Here is a 15,228-nt window from a genome sequence, read left to right on the forward strand (position 1 = left end):
AATACTGACCATAGCTAAGACAAGAGGTTATTTCATTCCTGAAAACTGTTTATTTGGGTGAGTAAATAGCTTCTGTTTATTCACAGTAAGTTTAGATTTCCAAATTAGGTTTTCAAGAGATTGCATTAGCCGTGGTTAGCAGTCTTCCTGTAAGCCAGGGCGATATTAGCTAGCGGTTTGTCCCACGTAGCTTGTTTTAATACGGTAAACACGCAGGCTACAGGCTAATAACACTCACCACTGAACGGCGAAAGAGCTAGCACATAGCGCAGTTAGTGGCTAATGCTAATACTGCTCCAGCAGTGCTTGCCAGGGTTAGGAGCAGGCTACAGGCCGATAACACTCACCACTGAACGGCGAAAGAGCTAGCACTCAGCACGGTTAGCAGCTAATGCTAATACTGCTCCAGCCTTGTGCCTCTTCTATAATGCTGTACTTCAGCGGAGTGGCTTTACTGCTCTTAACAACCCGACTGGTAAATTGTTTTGGAAAATTAAAGGATTTTAAGAGCGCCTTATAGTGTGAAAAATACGGTAATAGCCTTTGCAGGAATGGTGACAAAAGCACATTTATGTTACAAATATTTTACCCCCTTTGCTGCTTTAAAATGGTTAAGAGAAAAGTACATCAAATCACTTTTAGGACTGCACTGATTGCCTTATATAGTCTAAAATACAAGAAAACAACATACTTCATGTTTATGGCACGTGAGGATGTTTTTTATTCTTATTCAGTGAGGTAAGACCCCTCCCTGGACCCTCGCCACCACCCACACACACAGCAAATCTATGGTAATCAATGATGATTCTCCTCAAACATTCCCTCTCTCTCTCTCTCTCTCTCTCTCTCACTCCCTCTCTCTCCCTCTCTTTCTTTTGCTCTCTCTCTCTCTCTTTCTCCAAGCGAGAATGGTCCAAAATGCATATTCATTATTTTGGCTGTGCTGGGGAGGAGGAGGTTTTGGATCAGATGAGTCAGCCGGGCGAACACACAGGGAGGGCTGCAACCTGTCTGCAGTGAAACACTGTTGTTTGTGTTGTCACCTTGTCCTTGCTCCGGCTCCTCGCCATGTTGGATGCCCTTTCTTCCTACCTCATTAGCTCATGTGCCTATGGCTTTGGTCACACACAGAGCGAGCCTTTCCACAAGAGTTTCTATGGCAACAATCCATCAAGGCTCTGCTGCCACTGGGAACTGGTTTTTGCCAAATGTTTAGCCCATCTTCAAGCAAAGTGAAGCTCCACGGCGCCTCGGGTTCCAACAGCTTTGTGCTGGAGGTGCACAATGTCTGCGTCTTAGTGCTGTGTAGAGGCAAGAACTTGGCAATACAATACGTATCATGATACAGGGGTTTAGAGTCAGTTTATTGCGATATATAGCAATACAATAATCAGTAAGGTAAGATGATACTGTATATTGTGATTGTTTGAAAACTGTCATAGTATCAAAAAAAACTATATAATATTCATAATATTCCTTTTTATGCAGTCAGAACTAGGGTTGGGAGATATGGCCATAAAATAATATCATAATATTGCATGGTATTTTCACGATAATGATACCCTTGGCGATATGACAAAACAGTGAATTAAAAAACGAAATATTTTAAGTATACACTACTGCAATACAATAAAAATTCCATTTTACTGTTGCATACAATATGATATGGAAGACCCCAAACTGATATATTAAAAAATACAAGAATTTTATCAGATTGTAACAGAAGTCAATGATCCAGAATGTAACGATACTAATAATACATAATATCGTTCACGATATTCAAAAATGTTGTAGATATTATTGTGTACGATACAATATATCACACCCCTGGTCAGAACAGTGTAATCTAAAGACTGAGTACAACACTGCTATCTAGAGGGCAGGGGTTGAGAACACAATACAAAATGAACCACAACCTGCCACAATCTTTATTTCCAATATTAAAAAATAAATTCTCTTTTGTAAAATCAATACAGTATTGCAAAATTAAATATTGTGATTCTGCAATCTTCATATCAATATATTTTTGCACCCCTACTGCTTCTCCCCTTTCTTTTCTCCCCCCATTCAGCAAAGAAAATTGACTGCTTGCCCTCCGCCACAACGAGACTGCGTGTGCCAGAGAAAACGAGGCATTCAATTCGCAAATAAGATCATTATAACAATTTGGTGGCACAAGCACAATTAATTTCGCAGCTGCATAACTTTAATCGATTATTATAATTGCAAGAAAAATCTGAGAGGCTGTTGAACAGAACATTTATTCTTTTGGTACGACAGCCAAATCAAATGAAGGGCTCTGCTAATGAGTGGTAATTCCATCCTCGATATCATCCTCAATCTAAAAATACATTCAGCTCCAGAAACATCAGTTACTATGAAACAGAAAGGCGAGGTACAATTAGAAGCTGAAGGTTTGATTTAACTTTGACGTCCAAACTGACATTCGGGCTCTCCTCTCCTTTAGAAGCGTGTCAACAGATGGGGTGGCCTGATTTCATGGCAATGATGTTGAGCTGCTAATCCTCCTAGAGGCATTTTTTGCTTGAGAAGAAGTGGGCAGGATTCAGAGAGCAGCCTCTTCCTGCACTCGTCTCTGGCCCAGGTCCTGCCAGTTCCTCTGCCTGCTGGGCTGAGTACGGATGGCTCAGTGCCCAGAGAGAAGAGCTGAGGCAAGGTATATTTTGTGAGGACTGCAATTTACAACATAACGCTATATACATAAAGCTCTGAAAAAAAAATTAAGAGACTACTGCAGTTTCTGAATCAGTTTCTCTGATTTTGCTATTTATAGGTATATGTTTGAGCAAAACGAACGTTGTTGTTTTATTCTATAAACTACAGACAACATTTCTTCCAAATTTCAAACACAAATATTGTAATTTAAAGCATTTATTAAATGAGAAATGGCTGAAATAACAAAAAAGACGCAGAGCTTTCAGACCTCATATAATTCAAAGAAAATAAGTTCATATTCTTAAAGTTTTAAGAGTTCAGAAATCAATATTTTAATCATAGTTTTCATGCATCTTGGCATGTGCTCCTCCACCAGTCTTACACACTGCTTTTGGATAACTTTATGCCACTCCTAGCTTGGTTTGATGGCTAATGATCATCCATCTTCCTCTTGACTATATTCCAGAGTTTTTTTTTTTATTTAATAAATTCAAAGAAACTCATAATTTTTAAGTGATCTCTTTTTTTTTCCCCAGAGTTGTATATACACAGACCAAAATGTGTCCTATGACTTTTGTCATGTCCCGAAAAGGCTAAAGAATGCTGAACTGACTGACTGTTTGAACAGACAATTCTTGGCAAAGAAGGCAGATCCATGTATTATTACCAGCTACTGTGGTAATTTGTGGTACTGTGGTATTACTGTGGATGATAACACTGAGGATTGAGGAATGTAAAATACTTTACACAATTTTGGAAACAGAATATCTTTGCACCTGGAAGCCACTATGATGATTTGCTCTAACTAAATTTGTGTTGTCTTTCCATATAAACAGTGCCATTTTCTCCCTTATTGCTTCTATACGAAAACTTAAAAAAGAGAAAGCAATTTGCTAGTTTAACTTGTGTCAAAAACTAAATAAAAAACAGAAAAATGGAGGCACAAGTTTTGTGTGACAGTGACGATAAATGTGTGCAAATTATATCCATGTCCTTTATAGGACATCCAATAAATAAAACTGCCAACATGGCCACTTCAGGCCATCCTAGCAAGTACAACCCAAGAGCAGCCAGAAAGGTGTGAAGAGGGGAAACACCAGCTGCAAGGGCATAGTAAAATGACATTTACACATTTTAATTATATAAATACATTTTATATAAACACATTTATAGTTATATAAAACCATACCATATCTTAATATTGTTTAAAATGAAAGGGCGCATTTTTATATATAAATGTACGGATGTCTATAGATATGTATCTATTAGCATATTGTTTGCAAATGTCTGGCTCACATACCGAGGAAAAACAGTTTCTAGCGAACCATATGTTCATTACCAATAGCAACGCCATCAGCAAAGCACCAGTGGCTTTTCAGCAGATGGGTACACATCAACAATCCACTGCTTAATCCCTCCAAGTGATCTGTCCCAGAGCTTTAATTTGACTCATATACATTTGTGGTATAAATTGTCTCATTATCTCCACAATTTCCATTTCCAAAGAATCAATCTCTGCCTGTTACAGTCCTTGTAGCGCTCTAGTGAGACGGTCTAACACTCTCCCTGATGCTTTTATGAAATTCTTGGAAAAAGAGGAAAGAGAATTAACAGACAAAAGCAGACGTTTTTAAAAAAGGACTAAAAAAAAAATCTCTTTCTGTGAATATAAGTCTTGTTGTGTATTATTTAACTGATTGTAACTTTAATGGGCTTTCTTTCTTATTAATTTGCACACCTTATAAAAAACTTAAAAGCACAACAAACATAAGCATGGCATTTATGATCCTACTGTTCAGAATGGTGACGACACTGTGCAATGCGCAATCGTTTGCTGATAACGCATTTAAAGCAAATGGTTTTCTATTATGGGCTTACTGTGCCTTTGGGAATAAGAATAGTGATTAGAGATGGAGATCTCATCATAGCTCCTGCCCAGACCGGGCATTAGGTTTTCATTACACCCAAGACTGCATCGGAAGTCAGAGAGCGCGTTTATGTGCACTTCAGAGTCTGATTACTGCAGAACACTGAAGTTTGTCAGTAATCTGATGTATATCACGTTTACATTAATCAGGCAATAATCTAAATCAGCCCATAATATCACAGAACAATGCTTTTCTCTGTTCTAAGAAATCAGAGTATGCTGTTTACATGACTTGAGGAATCGTTGACTGTAGTAACCTTATTATGAATGAATACAAAAAAAAAAAAATTGAGTGCATGTGAAAACACTCAGTTTAAAATATTTACCAGCTTCCATCTGCTGTGTTAATTCTTATATGAGGACAGTGGCAGAAACCAAAATCAAACAAATTAAAACTAAACTAAAAATTTGGCCAAAGAGAGGCCAAAGGCTGAAAATCAATTTTTTTTTCACTGAATATATAAATAGCTTAAATTAAAGAAGTCAGGGGCCCTGAGCGGTCCAGCAGACTAAAGGGCTGCCACTATGAGCAGGAGGTCGCAGGTTCAAACCACCGCACATGCAGCTTTGCCTTTTTCAGCAGGGTGGGTAGATGGCATTCTCACCCCACATTGCTCCAAAGGGTGATGTCGATCAACACGTGATCAGGCGTCTGTGAGCTGATGTATCGGAACCGAGTATCCTCCGAACGTGCTGTGATGCTAAACGACAATGCTGCAACAGCAGCAGTTCGAAAAGAGGCGGTGGCTGACTTCACATGTGTTGGAGGAGGCATGTGCTAGTCTTCACTCTCCTGGTGTTGGGGCATCACTAGTGATAGAGGGAGTCCTAATGAGTGTGTTGAGTAAAATTGGGATGAAAATTGAAGAAAGAAAAAAAAAAGAAATTTTCCTTTTTTAAAGAAAACTTAAACACAAAACTACAGAAATATGACGCTTAGTTAACACTGTGTAGCATTTAATATTTACCAACTGAAAATATTTGGCTGAAAAGGGAAAAAAAAAAAAAAAAAAATGCACTGCCGGTGTTCTATTCAGTTACCAAATAGTCAGTGCATCCCTAGACAATGGTATAAATTTCTTCCTCCAGCATGTAGCATTGGCCTCCCTCCATCACGCTTCGTTTGTCATATTTCATTAGGTGCTGAGTAATGCAGTCTATCATTCCGGGCGCGTTCCCTCAGACAACATCTCAAGCCTCACGACATGAGATTTCAATAAGATTCTCATTCATTTTCTTTCTTTCTTTCTTTCTCTCTTTCTTTTTTGCCTCAACCAGTTTTGACCTCACCCTGCACGGGTGACTGAACAGTTGGGAGTGAGCTGCGGGCGGCGTCATATGAATGAGAATTTCTGAGATTTATTCAGTCAGCGCTGACACAAGACGTTTCCCCCGACTTACTCTCAGCCGTGACCCTTAAGCCATCCTACAGCCCTGAGAAATCTCTGTAAGACGCTGTCTCGAGTGCCGCACAGTTCACCTCAACAAAGAGGGAAGGAAAGGGGAGGAATACTGATTATAAACCATCTTACACACTTCAGCACACAGCCAATCTCAGCAGGGTTTAGGGACATGTATTCTGGTTTGCCCTGGTTTGGCCTGGTTAACCAAAATAGCCACATGTGCTTCACATCACCTCTGTGTTAGTGATATGTTTTTTTTTCTCCTCTCTTTGTCCTTGTCATTTGTAATTAAGCATGCAGTTAGCCGCCTGCCTAGGTACTGGCACTGTGAAATCTCACTATGTTGGCTGTATGTGCGTGCATGTATTTGTGTGTATGTGCGTGCGTGTATGTGTGTGTAAATAACACAAAAACGAGCCTGGGAAATCACTGCTACTTTTTTTTTTTTTTTAGCTTGGAGTGTGGGTCCAGATGCCTGCCTCTGGCACTCCAGCCCAGACTGCATAGCCCATTACCCTCATTCAGAGATTCTTATCACCCATGAGTGCTATTAATCTATATTTAGTACAGGGTCGGGACATACAGTAGGTGTAATAGGTAAGACTGCTCTTAACTGGAATATATCTGAAACCTAATAAAAGAGAGTAGATACAGACAGCTTCTATATTACACTATACTGACAAAAGTATCTGCTCGCCCGCGTTATGTTTGGTGATATAAGGCTTGGATGGAGCTGCTCATCCATGGAAACACATTCCATGAAGCAGCTTCCTATGATCTACTGTTTCAAATCTGAGCTAATATGAAGACCACATGACATCTGGAGGTCTGTAGAGATTGACATTGACAGAGGTTTTGCTTTTGTTCTCAGTTGCTTTTACTTTGATATAATATCACTGACAGTTGACTGTGGAATATTTAGTAGTGGTGAGTAGTGAAATTTCACGACTGGACTTGTTGCAAAGGTGCTGCATCCTTTCACAATACCATGCTGGAATTCAATGAGCTCCTGAGAGTGATGCATTCTTTCACTAATGCTTGTAGAAGCAGTCCGCATGCCTAGGCGCTTGATTTTATACACCTGCAGCCATGGAAGTGATTTGAACCTAAGTTCAATGATTCAAATGGGTGTTTGGGATACATTTGGCAATTTAGTGTATGCTAAAGTTATGGAAGGAATATAAATAGATTATCACATAAAAAGGAATATTATAGAGCCAATGGCCAACAACTCTTACCTTTGGTGTTTTGGTGCATTTTCCAGTTCTTGCATCCTTGATATGGGTGATGTCCAACAAATCAGTTTCCTGTATTGACAAAGAACAATGAACAATATTTATAATATTGTCTCAGATGTCTCCTTCATTTTTGTATAATTATTTCAAAGAGCAGCACAATATTTGAAATAATATAATATAATACAATAGTTTTCTTTTCTGCAGGTACTTTTGTGGTATTAAAATATGACTATTTTTGTATCAAAAATTGGAGTAAAATAACTGCTCCATGTTAAACCGACAAAATCTAAAAAAAAGCACATTTCAGGAACTGTTTGGTTTAAAGAAAGATTTGATTCAATTAAAATCCAATAAAATGTTTTTTTTGCTCTATCAACAACTGAATTTTATGTAATATGCAAAAAAAACTTCCAGGACAAAAGGAAAAAACTAATTAGGATATTTTATTGAAGAGCAACGTTATTTTGTACAATATCTATTTATCCTTTCATCACGAAATATCAGCATAACGTGAATAACAACTATGTATCTAGCCAAAATCAAAATATGTATATATAAAAAAAAAAAAAAAAAAAAAAAAAGCGATGCACTCTCAGACTCCTACTGCTGATGGCAAGCAGCATGACCAAGATTCAAACCAGTGATCTTCTAATGTAGTGGCAGATCATAAGGTTGCTGGACCACTCTGAGCCCAAACTGTTGTATTTTTATATTGCAAGACAGCTCATCTATGTAAACCATATGCAAAGTGATGCAAAACGAATCTAGGGCCAAATGAAACTCCTAGTCTTGAAAGGCTGCTATACAATGCATGAGACAAAGAGTCCAAAAGGACACAGGAGGTAAAAAGAGGTAACGTACAGCAGAACAGCTTATTCCAGGTTATGGGGAATTCAGTTCAAAGGTGCAAACTGACAACTCCATCAAATATATTCTTGAGAAAAATTTGCAATTACTGAGCGCTGCTCTGTCTCCCACAGCTTTGGAACTAGTGACGGTTATGCCTTCAGACAGCTGCAGCCAAACCGAGTGCAATCTAAATCTGACAGCATCCTCATGGCATGGTCGAAGAGCAGTGAACTATGTCCGGGCAGGAAAAAATTAAGAAGACATTTGCTGTTCAAATTCGTTAATTCAAAACTGAAAAATGTTGGGAGCTAAATTTGATGGAATTAACATGACTCTAGCCATCACTTACTGTTACCTCTGCTCTTCTAGCTCTTCATGTTTCCCCACAGTGAAAATAAAAGGTTTTACACTGTAAACAAAATTCCCATTATGACTTTACATCTAATTCTTGACCATAGCAGGGGTGTGCTATATTGTATTGTATGAAACAATATTGTTTACACTTTTTAAACAAACAAAAAATCCATATTGTGATAATAGCAGTATTCTGTCTTAATTGTTGTCTATTCTGTATTTAATTTGCTATTTACTGTAAAATTTTAGGGGATTTCTTTTATATCGTTTGTAATATTTGCAGTATGTTATGCTTATGTTATGGATGCATGAACAATTACTTTGTTACAGTTGTATATTTATATAAATTATATTTTTTAATGTTTTTTTTTTCCATTACCCTGAAATATTGTAATATTCTTTTAGTGCTATTTCCATTGGTGAGGTGAGGTAGGTGAGGTAATCCATAGCGTTTTAGACTAAAAACTAAACTAGACACAGTAGTACAATCCCGGTAATAATAATAATGCAAGATGTTTGCAAGCACAAGAGGTTTTAGCATGTTTTTTTGCACTTTCACTCTGAAAACAAAAAGGCAAGCTTTTCTACAGAGAGTTAACACACTGAACCCTAGGTTAATTATTCAGTTGTTAGTCCAAGTGAAGAAACCATTATGAATTATTTGGTGAGCATTTAGCACACTTGTGCAGTCCCTCAGGGTTCTATTTTAGGGTTTGTGAAACTGATGCAAACTGCAACAGCAAGCTACTTACAAAAGGGATAAACGGAAAAACATAGGCCTATACACAGGGTTTAAGGATTTTTTAACTTAACTGGGGAAGCTCACTGTAAAAATAGCTGGAAGAGGCAGGCTGGAAAACACAGCAAGAAAAGACGTTGTTGATTTTGAGATCTCAGTCATGGAAAAACACTGATAATGCAGTTTTCCAACGCCACTTCTTGTCTCACAACTGTTAAAAACAGAAGGGATGACGTCAAGAACATGATAAGCTGAAGGCTAAAGATACTGATGTGGGTGAGGACTCAAAAAAACCTTGTCCAATGTCTAAATGTTTGTAGACACCCTTTTTAATTAATGCATTTAGATACGTTGAGTTGCACACACAGCTTGTCTAGTCCCTCTAGAGAAATACTCCCACCAGAGCTCCCCGCAACAGATTAACACAAACCTAATGACACCATGTCTAATACCAGGAGTGGGTTAGGGGGTATAAAGCATGTGTCCCAATACTTTTGTCCATATACTGTATTACTCTTTACAAATATCTTGCAAAAACTGTTTAATGTCTCCACTGTAGAGTCTATGTATTTTATTATACAACAATTAAAATTTCTATTATACCACAGTTAATTCCGACCCTGCAAGGTGATTGGCTGAGAAGCTTTCTATGAGTGCCATTATCAGCTGGTAATGCACTGTAAACGAAGCTCTCCATGTATTACTCCGCCACATACAGGTAACCTAGCAATGATGCAGCGCTTACAAGCCAAACAGCGCAGCTACAAACAGAGCTGGAATTTAAACTATATTAAAACCCATAATTTTTAACTCAAAATCTTTCAATAAACAGCGATAATGAAACTGTGGTATAATCGCAATAATACACTCAAGATTTGTGCTATAACGTGTAATATAGGCACTCTACAGTACTCGGCCTTGTGCCTACAACCGCAGCGCCAATATTACACGTTATAGCACGAACTTTGAGAGTATTATTGCTTAAACAAACTACACTACACTACACCCACACACCAACTAGCTAACATCTCTGTAGCTACTCTGTGAGTGGTCTGTTCCAGCAAAGGCTGTCAATCACTTCCTTTCTAAGTGTAACCACCTTCCTAAAATATAGCAGAATTAAGTTTACAAAACTAAGTTACATTAAGAAATTAAGTCATGATAAGTTTACTGTATAGAGAAACAGATTACAAAATTAATTCATTTGAAATGCGTGAATATTATAGAGGTTTTTTTTTTTGCAACAGCTGAAATTCATGCATTTCCACAGAATTCATTTTGCAATCTGTTTCCGTATCCTACTTCAAGGTACTGTGTGTATAAACAGTTGTTTTTTAATAAACTACCTGTGCACTATCAAAGCTCTCAGTGACTATTTTTTTGGAATTCTACCAGTGAAGTCTGGAGCCCACCTACATTCACATCCAGCATTCCGAAATACTTGACTTTTATCCGATGCTCCCAAAAGCCTAACAATGCTTAGAACCTTTGAATTTTACGAATGATGTGTAGAGCCAATTTGAGTTTGTTAGTGGTTTAAAAATAGTGATTTTCTTTGCATGAGCAACGCTATGCCCCTATCACTAGCATTGTAAGTCTGTTGGGAGCATTGGCTAAAAGCGCTATATTTTGAAATGCTGGGGATGAATGGAAGTGGACTGTTTGTCAGAAGTTCATAAACATTATCAGGTTTCATTATACCCAAGACCATTTTAAAATGGATTTCTCCTTTAAAGGAGAAAATGGATAAGAGAGAGAAAAATGGGTTAGTTTGTATTAAAACATAAGATTATGGGTAAAGCTACACATCATACTGCAACCAGCCAGCAGAGGCACTAGATCTAAGGTGGATTTACATTTAAGAGACTGCCCAATTCGTATTTTTTTACAGCCACTGTTTTCAACAAATGGAAGAACATGTTTATCTATATCTTTAATATCTAATAGCATTAAAGGAAAAAGTGATAATTTTCCATTTAAGCTTTTTTTTTAACTGAACAACAACAAAAAGTAAAAAATAAATAAATGTGTAACAATAAGAGCTTTTTTTCATCCCAGAAATCAGTGAGCCTTCACTGAAGACCCAGAAGGCCCTGAGGGTTCCCCAGTGGATACAGTATTGCTTAAATAATTCAGAAGAAAAACAGACATCCTGAACCAGACAACACACGAAGACACACACGGCTGTTGGTTACATTTAACACACTCTATCTTTCTGTTTGATTGCTTCAAGTGAGAATGTCTTCTGTGTCAACGATGCAATATTCATGATGGGCAAATCAATCATAAGGCAGTTTGAATAATGGGGCTCCATCTTCCACGATCTGGTGCTTTTTATCTCCATCACCTGGATTAACAAGACAACTAGGAAAATTCAGACACGGCTGTAAGCGCTTGTGACTAGCACCATGGCAACAGGGGAGGGAGGTTGTCTATGAAGGGGACACAGGGTTATAGCAATTTCAAGGCAGGCATCAGACACACTTGTGGAGCTCAGAAATGAGCTTGTGGAAGGTACGGTCACACACGGCGGACATCACCTAAACTGACTATATCTCAGACCTGTTGCACATTTATTCGGGTTAGGTGCACAGTCACACAGTCTTAAAATTATTTTTGGGTGGTTATTTATTTTAATGCAATTGTCATTAATGCATGTCTTTATATACACCAATAAAGCATAACATTATGACCACCACTTTGTTTCTACACCCATTATACACCATTTGTTTCAGCTTTACTGAGCATATAAAAGCTCTTTTCTTTAATGTTCTACAATTACAGGGTGTAGTACTTTTGTTTCTCTGCTTACTTTAGTATCCTTCCATCACCCTGGTCTTTATATGGTCAGGCCTCCACATAGGAGGTATTATTTAGGGGTTAGTGTGTATTGTTAGTTATTAATTATAATTTGCATGATTATATCAGACAGAGCAGTGCTGCTGGAGTTTTTAAACAGCTTAATGTTACAGCATCCGACAGGCAGTGTCCTTCTCTTTCTGACTTCACATCTATGTGATGAAGAAGCTAGGTAGGAGTGTCTAACAGAGAGGACAGCAGCACTGCTGCAATGTCTGATTCACTCATATCAGCACAACACACTAACTACTTACACACCACCACCACCATGTCAGTGTCACTGCAGTGCTAAACATTACCTACAATCCAAATAGTACATGTTCTGTGGTATAAAACTTTGCACATTGTATATATTTAACCCTCCTGTTATGTTACAGGTCAAATTGACCCATTTTATTGTTTGAATGTCTATGAAAAATATTTAAAAGTATTTTTTTCAGTGTGAAACTACTTCTGCTTGCCATAATTAGTGTAATCATCATATGACATGAAAATGGTTCATCTCACATATTTGAAACCTATGTCAGAAAAACTAAAACTAAAACAACATTGCAATGTTATGTTTCAGTGTTATGTAAAACTATTGTGTTTTATATGTTGGTCTTTCAAAAATAATAAAGTAGTGAAACATTAAAAAAAATTGAACACGTATTTTTTTTTAATGAAAAACGAGTGAATTATCCCAATTAAACCACTGCCTGTTAGAGGTAAGAACCATCATTGCACTAAATAATGATAGAAAGTCAGTAATTAAATATATACACTGCTTACTATGATTTTTTTGGTTTTAGACATCTTTTGGATAATTAACCATGCACCGGGTCAATATGACCTGGTAACACCATTGCTGTTTCTGACAAATGAACATAACAGGTGGGTTAAACGGTGCTGTTTCTATTTTGGTACATCTACAAATAAAAAACAAAAATTAAACAGTCCTTTTTTAGTTCTGATGTAAGAACTAAAATAATAATTGAAATTGTAATTGAGAATCACTCAGATATTTGAAGAATATCAAAGGTTTTATCCCCCCCCCCAAGTATTGCTCATCCCTAGCTTTAGCAGAACGTCGAACAACATGTCGACTTCCTGGGCAGAGGATAAGTCATACAGCGGATACAGCAGCAGTGCTGGTGGGGACTAAATGAGTGTCATGTTTTTTCTTGCCTCTCACCGATGACAAGCCAGCCTGCAGTGCTATAAAAATAGAAGCACAAGTATTGATCAAAAGACCCTTGGTTTGCATAACACTACAGCAAGCTATTATTTTACAGCCGCTGGCAAGTGTTTATGATTTCGCTGCACATTCGCTACAAAAGCAGAAATTTATTGCGAGCTGTGATTTGGTGACTGGATTGCTGCATTTTTCTCAGACACTCTACTAACAGGGAATGCACAAGTTCCGTCCAGAACATCCTGTACGTACCGGCGTATCCTCAGAAGACAAATGACAGAAAGTCGAGGCAATTTCATCTCATTACTGCGTACAAATATCACTCCACGGACATGTCTTATCGTCTGTTCACAGCATGTATTATTCAACAGCATCTGGAATCCAAAAGCCAAATTAATCAAAAGATGCAGATTACTGGTGTAGAAATCTCTAGAGATTACTAAATTGCACTAATAAAAATAATTGTACACAGTCATATCAGAATTTTATGACCAGCTTCTTGTTTCTACTCTCACTATCCATTTTATCAGCTTTACTGAGTCCTTCTGTTTCTTTGAATACATTTATATCCTCCTTCTTGGTCAGGACTTCACAGGACCACCACAGAGCAGGAGTTATTTGGGTGGTGGATCACTCTCAGACACTGACATGGTAATCTTGTGTTAGTGTGTGTTGCCCTGGCATGAGTGGATCAGCGGACCAGTGGATAAGCTGTGCTGCTGGAGTTCTTAAACACTGTGTTCAGAGGGTAAGAAAAACGGATTTATTTCTTATATCACATGTGTTGAGATGAATGTCAGCACTGTTATTTGCAAGTGATTAGACAGGACTCGAATTGGATGATGCAATGAGATTGCGATTTTGAACTATATTTATATTACTGGTTTTAACAATATATTCTGAAAAACTATAAATTATGCTAATAATTAATAAATATGCTAGTAAAATATGCTAGTGTTTCCCTGTATTTTTAGGAGGGGGACAAAAACAGTTGTGCAGTATGGTATGCCTGGTATTCTTTTTTATTAATTTATTTTTAAAATATATATTTTTATGTATCATCACAGGGTAGTTTTGACTATTTTCAAATACAATCTTTGTATGTGTTAAAAAAATAAATAAAAAGCTTTAGCAGAGCAGCAGCAGCAGTGTGTGTGAGTGTGAGAGAGAGTCTGAGGGGTAGTGAGTTAGTTATGAGATTAATCAAATTATAATTGTAAAGAATAAAGCAAAAATTAAAAATTGTAATCTAGCCTAGTCTATCTAGTATAAAAGCTTTGAAACTCAACAGTAGCGACACTGTGTTTACATTGCAAAATAGAACCACTAACACATCACCAAGCTCTGTAAACTTGGTAACAGAATTAATTTGCAATTAAATGAGTGTGTTACACAGAGATGTTTAAAAACTCCAGCAGCACTGCTGTGTCTGATCCTCTCACACCAGCACAACACACAATAACAGCACAACACTATTACTTCAGAATCACTGCAGTGTCAGAATCACTGCAAAATTACTTTAAAAAGAACCATTTCATACAAGATATGTTTGAGTCAGTATGAAGATTCTTTAAATTGATAAGCATCTTTATATCTTGGGAAGGTTTTTCAGGTTTATCTATTGAAGAACATTTTTATTTTTGTTAAATTCAAAAGTGGTTCTTCTATGGTATCACACAAAGGACCATTGGAGTGCACTTGATTTTTTGTGAGGGACAACAGTTATAAGAGGGTTTATATGTTGGCCTTTATTTCCAGGTGGTCACAAAAGCTGACCTACACAGCCCTAGACAGCGAGCAACGTGTCACCAATTTCCTGGATGATCTTTCTCTTTAGCTGTATTACAGGACTCTCAACTGTAGTTGCTATGCCAAGAAAACACATTCAAGGTCAGCCCACCGCATGCGTGGGTGGCCTTGATACAACATGAAGAGCAAAAATTATCCCTTTTGAGAGAAGTACAGCCGGTTTTCCAGACATGCAGTATGCTGTGCGGTTCATCAGTGCA

General features: G+C 37.5%; 1 protein-coding gene across 2 annotated transcripts in view; it reads right to left on the bottom strand.

The window, feature by feature from the left end:
- LOC103033987 (1-phosphatidylinositol 4,5-bisphosphate phosphodiesterase beta-1) overlaps positions 1 to 15,228 on the bottom strand; it is an 82,297-nt gene that overhangs the window by 50,596 nt on the left and 16,473 nt on the right. For both annotated transcript variants that reach the window (XM_007257442.4, XM_007257443.4), the window contains exon 3: positions 7,245 to 7,313. In XM_007257442.4, coding sequence (XP_007257504.1) covers positions 7,245 to 7,313 — 69 coding nt within the window. The remainder of the gene's footprint in view (positions 1 to 7,244; positions 7,314 to 15,228) is intronic.

Source organism: Astyanax mexicanus, chromosome 14, assembly GCF_023375975.1.
Source record: "Astyanax mexicanus isolate ESR-SI-001 chromosome 14, AstMex3_surface, whole genome shotgun sequence".
Lineage (NCBI taxonomy): Eukaryota > Metazoa > Chordata > Actinopteri > Characiformes > Acestrorhamphidae > Astyanax > Astyanax mexicanus.